Source organism: Apis cerana, linkage group LG7, assembly GCF_029169275.1.
Source record: "Apis cerana isolate GH-2021 linkage group LG7, AcerK_1.0, whole genome shotgun sequence".
NCBI lineage: Eukaryota > Metazoa > Arthropoda > Insecta > Hymenoptera > Apidae > Apis > Apis cerana.
This window is the reverse complement of record NC_083858.1, coordinates 3,456,129-3,471,593: the sequence shown is the minus strand read 5'-3', so window position 1 is coordinate 3,471,593 and position 15,465 is coordinate 3,456,129. Positions and strand designations below refer to the sequence as shown.

The window sequence follows — 15,465 nt, the reverse complement described above, 5'->3', positions numbered from 1 at the left end:
TAGAATAGAATCGATAATTCCTATCATAATGATTACATATTGAAATTGGAATTTTTTTTTAAATTTATTTTCGAAATTAAAATTCCAAAAATGCTAATATATTCAAGAAATTAACTAAATACCAAAACGAACGAAAAGTTGATATATAAAAATGTTGATTGAATTTTATTTGTCAACTGAAAAGAAAATTACATGAAACGAAGCAAGACGATAAGAATGACATCTCTCTGTCTTCGTTACACCATTGTAACACTCTATTTCCGTCTTGCTTCATCTAACTTCGTAAACATTAATTTACTTAATAACCTCAATCGACATGTATCAATTTTTTGTTTTTAACCTTCTATAAATCTTTTCATGTATTTAACTTACGTATCTAATTCGAAAAAAATCGATGGACGTTGCTAACTAGCCTATCGTTTTTATCCAAATTATCGTGTTGAAATTTATAATCTCTTTTTCTCGGTGAATATCCAATCACGCTAACCGATCCTCGCTAGTCATCTTTTTACGGATTTAATTATTATATATTTACGTTTTCCTTACGCGTTCCTTTTCGCTATATTATCTTTCTTCTTTCACCTTTTAACGTCCTTCAACGAAAATATAAATAAAGAGTTATTGAGCGATTTAAATCGTGAATGCTTCCGACGAGCCGAGAACGAATGCTGTTGACACTTTAGCATACGAAAAAACGCATAAGGCAGAACGATGCGTTGCGTGAAAAAAGGTTATATAAGTAATATCGATATCTGCTAATTAAATAGCGGATTAACGAGAGAAAAAGTAAGATATAAGATTTATTATGTCGAGGTGAGTATAGGGATATAAAAATAAAAACCGGAGAGAAATTAGAATCGACGGAAGAAGGTGAAAGAGATACAAGGGTACACTTTCAACGAGCACGAGACGAGATAACAAAAGAGACAATAATTAATGCAGCCTTATCCGATGAAAGTATCTACAACGTTACTCTGCGCGATCATTGAGATCAGCGTGTAAAGGATAACGATCGGCATTCTTCTGTTTCCGAAATATTTCGATCTGTCTGTTGCATGGCCATTTTGCAAAGATGATCGATGATAAAGGATTTATAGATTAATATATGTATAGTAGGGTGGAACGAAGTGTAGGGTAACGTCTTTTTTGATGCTAGTCATAATTTCCGATAGTGAACTAAAACTGTCTTCTATGATGATGTTTAAGTTGTTAAAATATGAATTTGAACGACGAAACTTTTAAATTTAAAACTTTAGTGGTGTAAGTTATTCGAAAACTTTACTTTTATTCGTTTCTTGCTATATGTCTATAATAATTTTAGATAATAGGAATTTATCAAAGTAGACTGATGAAATCTATTATTTGCTCATTTATATTAGATATTCTGAAATGTCAATAAATTTAACATAAGATTAAGATATAGAATATTACAATTAATAATAACATTAGAGAGACAAGTTTTTTTCACTATTAGAACATAATTTTTATTTTTCGTTCTACCCTAATGTATAATACTATACCAGTAGTCGTTAAGTCGATAACGGACCAGCGGTGAAATCCAAACGAAAATTAAACTTACCGTAATCCGCGACTAACTAAATAACTAAATATTAATATTTACATATATATATATTTATCTGTCCCCATTGGTAAGCGTTTTTTCATACATACGTGCAATATATGTCGCGTACCGCGTACAGTGTGCATGCTCATGTGTGACAGAGTGACGTGTGTACGAAAGAAAGGAGGTATAAAAGTATCGATAATCGCGTTCGAGAAAGTACGCGGTAAGTCGATAGATCGCAAAGATCGCGCAGGCGTCTAGCGTAAACTTTACACGTATGTTATATGCACACGTGTTCCATTGATATAGGTTATGTGTATAACTAGACATATATATATTGCCTATATTGCAATACGCGTGCACATACAATACGCATCATTGCGCATTATACATACCTATATAGCTGTAGCGATACATACATGTATATATACAATACGTAACATGTAGAAAAGTATATATATATATATATACGGATACACGCGATAGCTTAGGTTTATATAATTACGGAACGTTCTACGTGTTTGTTCACTACCATTATTTGTTATATCGTTAGCGCTTCAGGCGAATATACGTTGATATTTACCATTATCGATATCATACAACACAGCATGCTCGATCGATCGATCGATCGATCGTATCAATTCAAATTACACCTCCATATAGGGTATGAGCGTGTGTGTGTGTGCGCGCGTGTATGTGTACTTTAACGAAAATATCGATTGCAATTTTATCAATCGTTCGATCGATCGATAGGAAAGTAAAACGAGAATTTAATGCGTTCCAACGTACTTATACAAATTACACGTTGGGCATCCGTTCAATGATCGAAGTATATATCGAAGCTTGCTTGATATAAGGTGTTGCGATGTAAAGTATAGCGAACTAAGACGTGTAAAAGTAACGGTGATGACGTTCCAAAGTCACGTTCGTATCGTGTCAAAGGAGGAGGATTATTAAATTAGGATTACGGTCCTGTGATTCGTAACATACGAAAAATTTATTAGAAAATAAGGCTGATTCATTTGCTGCATCGATTAAAAAAAATCATAAATTCTCGTTTTCGTTTCATATATACCAATCTTGGCATCAATCTCTTAAACTGCATTTTTATTAAAGTCGTAACAAAAAAAACTTTTTATCGATATTTTACGAAAAAATTGCCAGGATACTATTTCTTATTGAAGCAACATATGTTCCTTGTTACTAGGAAATATAGCTTTGAAACAAAATCGAAATGTTCCTCTAATTATACCGCTTGTGCGTTTAATAAAATGTTACTTATAATTTGATATATTTGTTGAACATTCTCAAACGTGTAGAGTAAAGTTTGTTGCTTCAATGAGGTCGCAGCTTTATATCACAATGAATCGCCAAATCACATGATGCTCAGTATCATTAACAGATGAAACGGCGATGAGAAAATTGTTCTCTGTGTATTATGCAAAAAAACAAAAAAAAAAAAAAAAAAAAAAAAAAGAAAAAAGAAAAAAAAAGAACGCGTCAAATAGACTGGTAGGGCAGGGAGCAAAAAGTTGTTCGGCCTTCTCTCGTTGACGGAGATCGTTTTTTTTTTTCCTCGAGAAAAAAGAATCGTCGCTCCACCAGAATATTATTTCTCTTCCCTGTATTCGTACGTAAATCTCGTAGCCTCGAATTATTTGTAATTCGTGCGGCAGCGTTCGAAAATTGGTGTAAATTATAGTCAATAAAAATGAGATTAATTATTAATAGCGTTACGTAGGTGTACGTCTTTAGGCAATTGAGATGATACTTTAGCGCAACTTTGATCAATTCTTGGGTGTCCTTAATAGATGTAGTCGTGCAAAGTCAATATGCGATGCGGCTTAAATTAACATTTTACGTACGTTTTCATCGAATGTATTTACCCGTCCTTCTTCCCCTGTCTCTTGTCCACCAATTTTCGAACAACGGACCAACGAAAAATCTGTTTCGGAGGTATCGAAAGTTTAAGTAATTAAGGATGACTTACTTGTTTATTCACCCGTCAATGATTAATTGTTAACTGTTGTGACTGTAGATTTTATATTGTACGACTTAATATACATACGCATATATACATATATATATATATAATACATATATTATATATATATATATATACGTACGGAAATGAGAATATACATATACAGATAATATATACATATACATACATATATATATATATATTATATACAAATTATATTTGGCACGTATACACAAATTGTACACAAGTATACGTATTATATATCATTATGCGTTCTGCTTGATTAATAGGACTAGTTGATTTTCTTCTTCTTCTTCTTCTTCTTCTTCTTCCTGTGCGCGCGATATTTCTGGTCTTCGTCGAGTCAATACGTCCGTGTACCTGCCATTGACAAGAGGGAACATCCGAAAAATAAACGTTCAATTCGCAGTTTCGGCAATCATTCAGATTCTGAGAAAAAAAAATATATTCGTTTCCTACGATGAAGTGTAGGAGAGTGGTGTATATGTATATAAGTTTGACGCGTTTCCAGTCGCGTTTCCGCTGCGCTCCAACAATTTCCTGTGTACTTGAGTATTGTGCAGATAAGGAAAAAAGGCATTCGGCAGAATTCGATTGATCATTTCTAACGAATCCGATGCAATTAATAAAAATAGGCGGAATCATAGATCCGTATTGTCGATCTGGATACACGAAGAAGATTAATTTTATTTAATCAAAATTAATTAATTAAATGAACGTAATTAAATGATTAATAAAATATTCGATAAAGTCGTGGGTGAATTAAAATTATTCACAACTAAGTCTTGTCACTAGTGTGATAAATTGTTGATGTAATATTGTGAACAAAATATTATATCTAATTATTTAAGAAAAAAAAGGGGATTGTTCCTACAATTAGACAATTAAATTAAAAAGATATTGGAAGGATTAGATGTTTCTCAGATTAGTCGTACGTATTTAATTGATAATCTGCAATTTTTTAATTGCGTCATTGTTCTTCCAACGATATACGATGTAGAAGCGTGAGTAGATAATACGAGATAGTAAGTGCCGTTTCGAGTGCCTTCTTTCCATCTCTGTATAGTAAATAAGCACATTATGTTAAAAATAATTAAAAAAAAAAAAAAGGAAAAAAAAACGGACAAATAAACACGTGTTAAACGAATGCGAGTCGATTCGCCGTTACATCGAATGACGATGATTCGTGGTTAAACGGGTAGCACTCCTAACAAGACTCACATAGAATCGCCTAGTATTTTATACTGTACGTACAGACGAGAACGTAATAAACGTAGCACGAAATCTTAATAATTTGTAAGATTGTAGCTTTAATTTCGAGTTAAGAAAACGATCAACGAACGACACATACGCGCGTATCCTCTGTACACGCGTCGAGTAAAGAAGAACGATGTTATCGACGATCGATAAAATGATGATGAGAAAGAATATATAATAACGCTCCTAAACAACGAATAACTCGCCAAGGGGGAAAAGGATACACGATGCGAAACGCGAATAATACACGAAAGGATAATGCGACGCGAAACGGTCGAGCATTTTCGAACAGGATCATTTTACTCCTAATTTAACGTGGTCGAAATCGGAGCTCCCTCTGTTAACGTTTTTTCTCGTGTTGTTAGTAACATTTCCAAGACAGTCCTAAACCGTCAATGCATCTAGTCATAGCTTATTATTACGGCGTTATGTAAATAACCGTTTTACCAATGTCGTAAGGAACTAAATACGAATACGAGTATAAAATAAATAAATGAATAAACGAATGAATTAGTGGACGAAACGATCTATTATTTTATGATCTATGATCAGAATATCACCTGATATTTTTGATTTTTTTAATTTTACCATTTCAGATTTGATATAATTTAATATTTTTTTTAAGTCATTCATATTAATATTTATACCTACGAAGTGGAAAGAAGGAGGCAAAAAAAGAGGATAAGATTTTTTTTTACTTTTTTACTGCATGCAAATTAAATAGAAAATATATGTAAATAGAAAAATTCATTAACGCGATAATTCTTTATATTTAACGTACATTTAAAACACTATTATTTTTAAATAAGATTTTTTTTTTTACCTTGTCTTTGCATGTTAAAGATGTTGATTTATTAAACGATAGCGATCAAATATTATTATTTATTTCAATAACATTTATTATTATAAATCATTACATCATTATATTTCATCAAACTTTTGAAAATTTATATCAATTCATCGCTGTCACCATTATCACAAAAGCAACTAGATAATTAATAATTATATGTATAATTTCTTTTCATCGTTAGGATATATTTTAGAGGATTGAAATTATTAAAAAGAATAATAAATTAATACTCCTCCACTAATAGCAAACAAGAATCGATTAAAAATTGATTTATAGGATAATTATAAAGTGAATAGTCTATTTATAAAATGACAGTAAACGAAGTATTAATTGTTATGCAATTCTTATTAAATATTAAAATATAAGCATAAAATATTACACATGAATATAAGAAAATGAGTATACACATGTCGAATAATTTATCTTTATTTTCTTGGTAAATGAATATACAAAGTTTACATCTAGTTTACTTGCTTATACGATGCATCGAATAATATTGATACGATGTGACAATAATAGTGTCGCTGTTATAATCGCGCATACCATTTTTCTTTTTCTCTTTGCTCCGTTCGCACATTTCCATGAATGGTAAAATCGATGAATCTTTCCTGGATACAGAAATGGCACCATTTGAAACAAAATTATGACAACAAATAATAAGTATAAAAATGTCAATTTTTCTTGTCTTTCATTCTTTTTATCCTTCTTTTTCTATTTTACATTGCACATAGATTCTACAGATATTCATAATTATGCAACGAAAGTAAACTTCATAGGCCGTTCACGCGATAGAAAAATCAATTCGAAATCGAGGATAATGAAATTTCAAAATATTTAAAAAAGTAATAGCAAAAAAAAAAATAATTACATATCTAATAACTGTAACTAATATTACATTTCCAAAATCGAAAAATATTTTCATCCATTATTAAAGGAATATTGTATTCCAGCAAGAAATGAAAGAAAAGAGTGACAGGAAACGCAATCGAGTCGCGGACAGACGTCAAAGAAGAAGAGAAAAATGGAATTTGAGCCAGGAATTGAATACCTTTGGTTTCGTGCTCCGTGAGTATTCAAGAGCGCGCAAAGCGATAGCGTTTAACTGTGAATTAGAATAAATACCAAAGTAAGTCTAATCAGTCTTTATACAATTATTCGTACATATCCGTTAAAGTTTTTTTTTCTTTTTGCATTATCTTCCCCTCCATCGTTCATTCTCGCTCCTTTCCCTCGTCTCACCCGCTAATTTTATTCGGTCCATATAATTATTTACAAGCCAAAGAAATACGCAGTCGAGGGCGACCAATTGAATGCGCGCGCACAGATATAGGCACGGACATTCGTACACGCGCAAAGGCGCAACCTTCACTTCCCCTGTTTAGTTTTATTTCGCTTTTATCCTCTTTCGCTTTTTTCTCTTTATGCGTGCTCGAGACGGAATTCTCGCGGTAAAACTCTGAAATGCTCCGAAACTTTTTTCACTTCAACTCTCCCTCGGATGTAAATAGCGTAAAATTACGAGGAAAAAAAAAAATAAATAAATGAAGAAAAAATTCGCAAGATCACAGGAATTCATCGGGTCGATCGATTTTTTCGGAGCATCCCTTTGATCGTGTACGTTTCCGCGTCGAGAGGTCTAGCTGGATCTAAAACGAACGGATAAAACATCGCTGATTGACGCTAAACGATAAAAAGAATATATTTTTACGAATAGCAGCATCGAAATATCCCATCGAGATTCAAATAGCGGTTCGTTCTTGCTTTTGATATTCCTGCTGCTGTTAATAATTATTACGAAAATGACGAAATAACGAGTGGATAAAACTTGTATTGGACTGTTGCATATCAAATGGCGAATTTCATAAATGTGCAGAGTCATTCATAGTTTAGCGGTTAAATGTTTCGTTTCAATAATTCGATTAATAAAACCGTGGTTTTAAAACAGCATCAATTACTTCATTAAAAAGGAAGCTTTTTTTTTAAAAAAGAAATTATTTATGGAAACTTGAGAATTATATTAGAAATTATTCAGCCATTTCATCTGCAACTATCTAACAATTCTCGATCATGATCTTATAATTATTACGAAATTTTTCAACAGCAAGAGAATGAAATGAAACTGAGATTAACACGAGATTATATCATTAGGTGTTCGGATGAAATCGTTTTCGAGTCATTTTCGACAAAAAATATTTCACAAATTGAAATTGTCCCAACTTTTCTCTAACTTTCGATCGACGGTGTTCCACGTGCACGTTAACTATTTGATTCTGAGCATTCTCGTCGTTCCCATTTCTATGGTCCATTCATTGTGATATGTACGATCGGTATTACAAAACGTTTATTCCAACTTTTATTCCTTATGAAAAGACTTAAAAAATTTAACTGGCCTTTTAAGGAGACCATAATCGATCGATTACCTGTATCTCATTGATTAAAACTCAACTCGAGCTTTAATCTCTCGTCGTTGTCTTTTCTTCTTTTCTTACACATGTAAGGATTTTTTTTTCTTTTTTTTTATAAATCGCGTTGTCGGCGCGTCGCTCTTTTTTTTTTTCTTCAGTATCGAATAAAGATGAAATCAAGTTTCGTATAAAAAATCGTTCGTATTACATTGGCATACAAGAGAGAAATGCGTGTAACCCATGCGCATTGAAATTCGCTTGAAAAAATATACAAGTACAGTGAAAGCTTTATCGTTTTTGCAAATCGATATATCGACACATCCGATATATCCGTTCTGCTCTTTTTTCCGAAATCGAATACCTTTGATTTTTCTGACGCAAGAAATCATTGTGCAAAGAAACGTATATAATACATTTAAAAAACCAATTGTATCGCTTCTCTCGTAAGGTACCATAAAGCTTTAACTGCATCCATTTCGACGTTTTTTGTCCTAGAAGAATAGATTGAAATCTTTCAATTTACTCGGGAAACGGTTCATCTATTCGATTCTATCCAGGTATAAAAATTATAGGAATTTTTCTGACTAACGTCGGTCCAGATAACCAAGGATTTCGAGGTTTCGAATGGATGCGCGCTGCGATTATTGATCAGTTGCGTTACGAAAGGATGGATCGCAACGAGCGCGTAATGAATTTTGACGACCTCTTCGACGGTGATCTGGCTGACTTCTACTAGCTTCTACTCAGCGACTAACACGTTTATATTCTCGTCTCTACTCCCTACGCACGGAAGTTGCGAAATCGTTAGTGAAAACAGTAAGAAAATATAAGTAGGTGGTATTCCCTTCCGTTGATTTTACACTGTTGATAGAAAAACTATTAGATTATTCGTCCGAGCCATTATTACGTCCATTTATGTCCGCGATATGATGAAACATTTGCACTTATTTTTTCTTTTCTTGCGCTTCTTCCATTTTATTTAGATTCGACACGAGTTAAAAAGTTAGGCGAAATCGTTTCGGTTGTTTCGTGTGTGAAGGATAAGAAGTAACAATTAGTTTCTTTGTTCTTTTTTTTAACATTGACGAATTGAAAAAGATATGATGAGCGCATGATCGTATGGTACAATTTAATCCTTCATGTCCTGGATTATAAACTATGATGTATTATTCTTTTTAATCGCATTGTTTATATCGTGTTTTTTACCTAAACATAACAATGTTTGTGAAAAACATTGAGAAAATTTCTAAAAAAAAAAAAGTAATGATATAAATACGTCTAAAATTAAAATGAATTAGCATATACATTTTAAAAAACTTGGTTATGTAGGTTTCTAGTAAACATAGAAGACTTGTATTAGAAGCATTAAATTGTGTAATTAATTATTTACGTATGTACTATTTTTTATTTATATACGAATTTTCCGAACAAGTGAAACAATTAAAAATTAAAAGGCAAAGCCTTGTAAATATAATAAGTAAAGTATATGGTCGTACGTTGTTATATAATGGAAAACAATTTTTTTTTTAAATGTGATCGATATTCTATAAAATAATTATATAATAGGAATTCAAAATGAAACAAACGTTTATAAATAGATGAGAAAATCTTATCAAATGTCAACATGAACGAATTTATTACACAATGTGATAAAGATTGTAAAAAAAAAAATAAAATAGAAACACGATAAAATAAAAATAATTGTTAGTTTTTCTGTACATTTGGTTTATGATATCATTTGATACAAGTTAGGACTCAAAGGATTAAAATGTCAACACCGCGATACGATATACTAGACGACAGTAATAATATTTTCAATTTTCTCGCGAACACTACAAATTTTTATAGGTTAGCTATAAATTTGATGCTTCACTCTTAATTTATTCAGGGTCATTCTAGATTCAGGATATGTGCATAAAAGATAGAACGAACACGTGTTAAATACAACTCGACGAACACACATAAAAGAGATCTGTACATATCGATTCTTTTCGACGTTTGTAGGAAATTGTGGCTTCGTCATCTTGATTTCACCTTTTCGCGAAAAACACGCGATATATGCTCTTTGGCGATATCGGAGGAGATACAGACATTGTACATACCGATTCTACGCACTTTTCTAACCTGTTTCATCTCAAATCGTCGAAAATTGGAAGATATTTCAAAATAACAATCTTTCTTCTAGAGTGCATTTACTCGAGCAGAATTTCTTGCTACTACGTAAATAATTTCACTACATTCGATATCTACGTTAAAAGAAAGATTTCCTAACAAATAAGTCGAGGAAGAAAGAAAAAAGCATGCGCAATATATGTATATACACTCTTGTCCATAAATCACGGAATATCGATAATTAAAAGTAGATGATGATTTATAAATATCGTGCATTATTTGTTATTATTTAAATTTTATTATGCATTTATTTTTCAATTCTTTGACCGTTAGTTCAAGTGTTCATGATTGAAGAACGAATCATTTTCTTCGATACTTCAGATCCTATATTATAATAAAAAAAGAATATTTAATTTACAAAACAAACATAAAAATCTATATGTACATCTAATTATAATAAAGATTTATTCAATAACACAAGTGTAAGTTTATACGTGAGCTAAAAGCAATCAAAAGCAATTAATATTATTAAAATTTGATAAATATTATAAAAAACAAGCATACTTATGACTCGTAATTTATGAACAAAAGTATATGCTTTTTCGATGAGCAAGGCACGCCCTTACCACACTTCTTTTCTGCCATTATACTATCCATGTTATATTATTCGTGTATTTAGTCATAGCTCGTAAAGATTGATAAATTCGATCGATGAATCAAAAAATACCGTTTGTTTCGTCGAATGCGTCAACAAGAATTTCTAAATAGCACGTACACTTACAACGTATGATTCATTACGTTTCATAAATTTGAGGTTATGTTCAAATATTGCATTAGGTGTATATGTATAAGCATTGGATAATATATGCATACGTTATATAAGTTATTATTATCTTGACCGTGTTTTTATCCTGTTCCAAAGAGATCGTTATTTTCATCGAAAGTCTATAACCCGTACTTGAGGTTTTGGTTAAACATTTAAGATATGGAAATATCGTAGATATCTCGCGTAACTTCTTGGATTAATAATAGCTTTCTAAAGATTTCTTTTTAACTTAATCCATCATAAGTATCCTAAAATCGTCATCGTTATTGTTCTAAATTCGATGAACTCGGCAAACTATCCGGATTATATCATTTATCTATCCATTATGCATTTTTTTTTTCCTTTTTATTTCTGTCCACTCGATTACGAAATTGGGAAACATTTCGACCTATATTTATTAAACACGGTATTTATTTGTTGCATCTCGTATCGTATCATCGTTGTATATTGATACAGTCAATTGGCGAAATCATATAATTCGAAATGCGTTTTAATCGATGTGTGTATCAAATTTAATACATATGGATGGAAATGTGATTTCTGATTTATCTCCGATGGTATACAACGCCGATACAAGACACGATTATTCAAGATAGAAGTGCATTTCTTCGCGTTTCTAATCCTCGATTAAAATTACGTGATCGCGAAAAATAAAATTATCGTAATAGCGCAAGCGATATTAAATACTTTAATATTTCACTATGCGTTAAGCGATTACGAGCGAACGAAAAGAACGAACACTTCTCGAGCGCTTTTTGTTCGCGAAACAGGACGAAATAACATGGCAGTCGATAAATAAATTCATATTGTGACGAAGATCTAAAGATCTTTGCGATTATAGTTATCATTATGGCAGTAATCGTAAGTTTCTTAACTTTTTTTTAATATAATCATCCATTGACTGGTCGTATTAGTCTATATATACGGTTATCTCATTGTGCGCGATGAGACTTACATTTTCGAACAATATCGCGAATACTTTCCACGTGAATGTTAAATAAATAAAATTTCGAATTTTGCTCTAATGCATACAATAATTCATTGAATAAATTGTTTGGCATATAAATATAGGTTTACGATTATTTTTACCTCTCTTTCAATTCGCTATTTACTCCGTTCCCGAATCTTAAACGACACATGCGTTCGCTAATTATCTTCACAAATCTTTCCACTTACTCATTTTGATAAATATTCATTTCTTACAAAAAGTAATGAAAGATAATTAAAATCTAGGAGAAAAGTCTTTGAAGAGAAGAAAATTTTTTCTTTTAACTTTTTCAAAGAGCCAACGGTGTTTATCAATCTACCTTGTCTTGCACGTATTATAATAGCAATTGACGATTCATGTCTCACAGGATATGTTCACTGCAGGATATTCATTATTCGAATCAACTGTATCGGGGCTCGAGAAGCGGGTAGACAATACGCGAGAAGATGCGATTTACAAATGGCATACGAAGAAACATTTGATATGGAAGAACGAGACGAAATGTTGTCGCGACAGACGGTGGTGGTTTTTTGTATCGAAAATAAAATAACGTTGACCGTACGTGTCGGACGTGTTCTCATGGATAATCGAAAGTATGATATGTAACAACCCCTAATACGATGGTATGATAATGATAATGTTGTTTCGTTCTACGCGACCACGTTCGCGATCAGAGATAACGATCCCCGAGAAAACCTTTTTTTCAAAAAGATCTCGAGAAGCGTCGTGGGCACGACGACGATCCAGGAAATCCGTGATCGGAAACGGTATAACGTGAAAACGTTTGCTCGGCGCGGAGCGAGAGCGAAGAGGGTGGACGATCGAATCTAATGAGGCAAACACGTGTCGGAATCACCGCTACTGGCCATGGAAAAGTTTGCCGAGTCACGATCGCTCTGCCTGATCTGCGCGGTGGTGGTCAGTTTGCCGTTAACTTGGGACGCTTGGGGGAAAGTGTGGTGGCCGGGCAGCGCCCAGGGCTGCGTGTGCAGCTGCACAGGCGGGAACCTCTTGACGAAAGGATTGTTGGGGGCGGGCGCTATGCCGGGGAGAAGTCTGACGCCGTTGTGATGGGACGGTAAAGTCGTGTGCGCGGGCACCGTCGAGTGTACCTGCGGTGGAACGAAAGCGTGCCTCGGCACCGATCCACAGCTTCCGCTCGACCCGCCCATGTGAGATCCGGCCATGCTGTGAGAGGCGTGGGGCAGAGGCATGGTGGAGCAGTGCGGGTATGTCACGACAGGTTGGGTCGGGTAATGCGGCAAAGTGGCGGACGAGGCGTGAACGCGAATATCGTTGCTCTCCGTGAATGACGTCATCCTCATGTTGGTGGACCGGCCAAACGGCTCTTCGTTCGGGTTCAGGGGCTCCGTCAGCTTCGTCCTCGACAGCTTCCGCCGTATCACCACGGTCGCCTCGTTGGGATTCTCGAGGATAACGGCCGGGCATCCTTGGCCGACCGTGGCGGCGATATCGTTCACGTTAACGTTCGTGCTGCCACTCACGCTCGTGTTGTTCACGTTGGGATTAGCGTTCGCGTTTGAACTCGCATTGGCGAACAGCGGCACGTGGTTCGCATACTGCGGCGAGGAGAAGGAATGGCTGGTGCCGGGGCGACTATTTGGCGGTGAGAACGCAATGGCAGCGGACGGTGGTTGAATCCCGCGTTGGAGAGAACAGCTGCGCCACTGGTCGCGCGACTCTTCGTTATCTCGTTGCTCGGCAACGTTGGCGCAGTTGCCACCTGTCACGTCGTCCACGCTGGTCGCTCGCCGTTGACAGCTGCTGTTGCTCCCATTGCTAGCGTTACTGTGCACGCCGCTAGAGGACGTTTCGCTGTGGCTGCTCGCGTTACTGTGCCCCGCCACCGAGCCGGCCCCGCTATTGCCTCCCACCACGGCGTCTAACGGTGGAGAATTGGAGGAATCCGAGCGAGGGGTCAATTCCTCGTGCGGCATTCCTGAATCAGCTCGGCGCAAGCATCGTGGCGTGTGTCCTCCGTTTGTCTGAAATCAATATGCGATCGAAACGAATCTCGTTTTCCTCTTATTCTTTGAAAATATTATTTTTAACATCGAGGAAACGATCAACAATTTGATCGATTTATGCCAGTAGTTGTGCAAACCGTTCCAATTGTTGATAAATTGTGTTTAAATAAAGATTCTACGCTTTGAAAAGTTTGTTCTTTGTTCTTTGATCGACGAAACGTGAAAAAGATTGTTAGTACCTGGGTGTTAGTGGTTAGTAACGCCGTGACAACTTCGGTAGTCGGTGCACAAGTCGGAGTCGGAGTTGGAGACGGAGTCGGAGGTGGCAGTGGAAGTGGCTCCGAGGAGGAATCGGGCAAAGGGTCTGGAGTCAAGAGAGGCGAAGGATCGCCTTCCGAAGGTTGCAGATCGCGATTTGCACTCGCGTAGTACGTCACTTGGTCATCGTTCACGCACTCGAGCAGCTGTTGGAACGTTTGCAATAATTAATCGCCAGGCTAAATATGCTAAATTTTAAACCGCCTACGAGAGTTTCGTGAAAAATCATGTGAGATGGTATGAAATCGGAAAATAAAAAAAAACTGATTGTATAAAAAAGAAAAAAAACAGAAAAACAATTTCACACAATAGTTTTAATTTTACGACACGTGCAACGACGCTTATCAGCTGTGAACATCAATGCTAGCTTTTAGTTTTCTAAATACATTTACAGACTTATAGATATTGTCTGTAGACATACAATATATCCATATATATTTTTTAATATCTCACAATAATTGTACGTTTTGCATGTGATATATTCATACAAAAAGTTATAACAATCGATATTTTTCTTTTACTTTTTCTTTCTCTAATAAGATAAACAATAAGTAAAATTTTTTTTTCATAACTGGCATAATAGCACGTTTGTTTTCACGCGTTTCTACAGGCAATGTCAGAAACTCTGCACGCCACACTAATGAGAAATTAAAGTAAATGTATCTATAATAATTTAATCAAGTTTTGTTTCATCGTGTTGTTTCGCGAATGTGCTTCAAGTTTTAGAGAGTTTGTTTGTAATTGTTAATGTAATATCATATATATATATAGCTTGGAAGTGTTAGAGCAAAATCCAGAGAATGACAAGCGCAAGATTGAACGTGCATCATATCGATCGATCGTCTCAAGAATTACACTCTCGACAAAATTTAATATTTACGTGTAATTTCTATTCAATCTAATCATAATTTTGTCTTCTCTATCTTCCTTATATCTATATAATCTATACACTACCACACGTTAATATACACAACACACACGCAGTTAGCTAGTGTTAGTGTTATTACGTACGAAGCGTTAAACAACAGAAAGGAACGAAATGAAAGAAAAACACATTTTTGTACATCTTACGTTTCCAAATTTAGGTATACCGTCCCTACGAGATATCAGCCATCTTTCCCACTGTTAAAGCAAAAGAAAAAAGAAAAAAAA

General features: G+C 34.6%; 1 protein-coding gene across 12 annotated transcripts in view; it reads right to left on the bottom strand.

The window, feature by feature from the left end:
• Nucleotides 1–6,086: 6,086 nt before the first annotated feature.
• LOC107998469 (protein tincar) overlaps nucleotides 6,087–15,465 on the bottom strand; it is a 46,934-nt gene continuing 37,555 nt past the window's right edge. For 5 of the 12 annotated variants that reach the window (XM_062077683.1, XM_062077686.1, XM_062077684.1 and 2 more), the window contains 3 exons: nucleotides 15,385–15,435; nucleotides 14,235–14,459; nucleotides 6,087–14,013 (listed from right to left, as the gene is read on the bottom strand). In XM_062077683.1, coding sequence (XP_061933667.1) covers nucleotides 12,835–14,013; nucleotides 14,235–14,459; nucleotides 15,385–15,435 — 1,455 coding nt within the window. In that variant the 3' untranslated portion in view covers nucleotides 6,087–12,834. The remainder of the gene's footprint in view (nucleotides 14,014–14,234; nucleotides 14,460–15,384; nucleotides 15,436–15,465) is intronic. The other 7 variants (XM_062077687.1, XM_062077689.1, XM_017057767.3 and 4 more) reach the window with 3 other exon arrangements.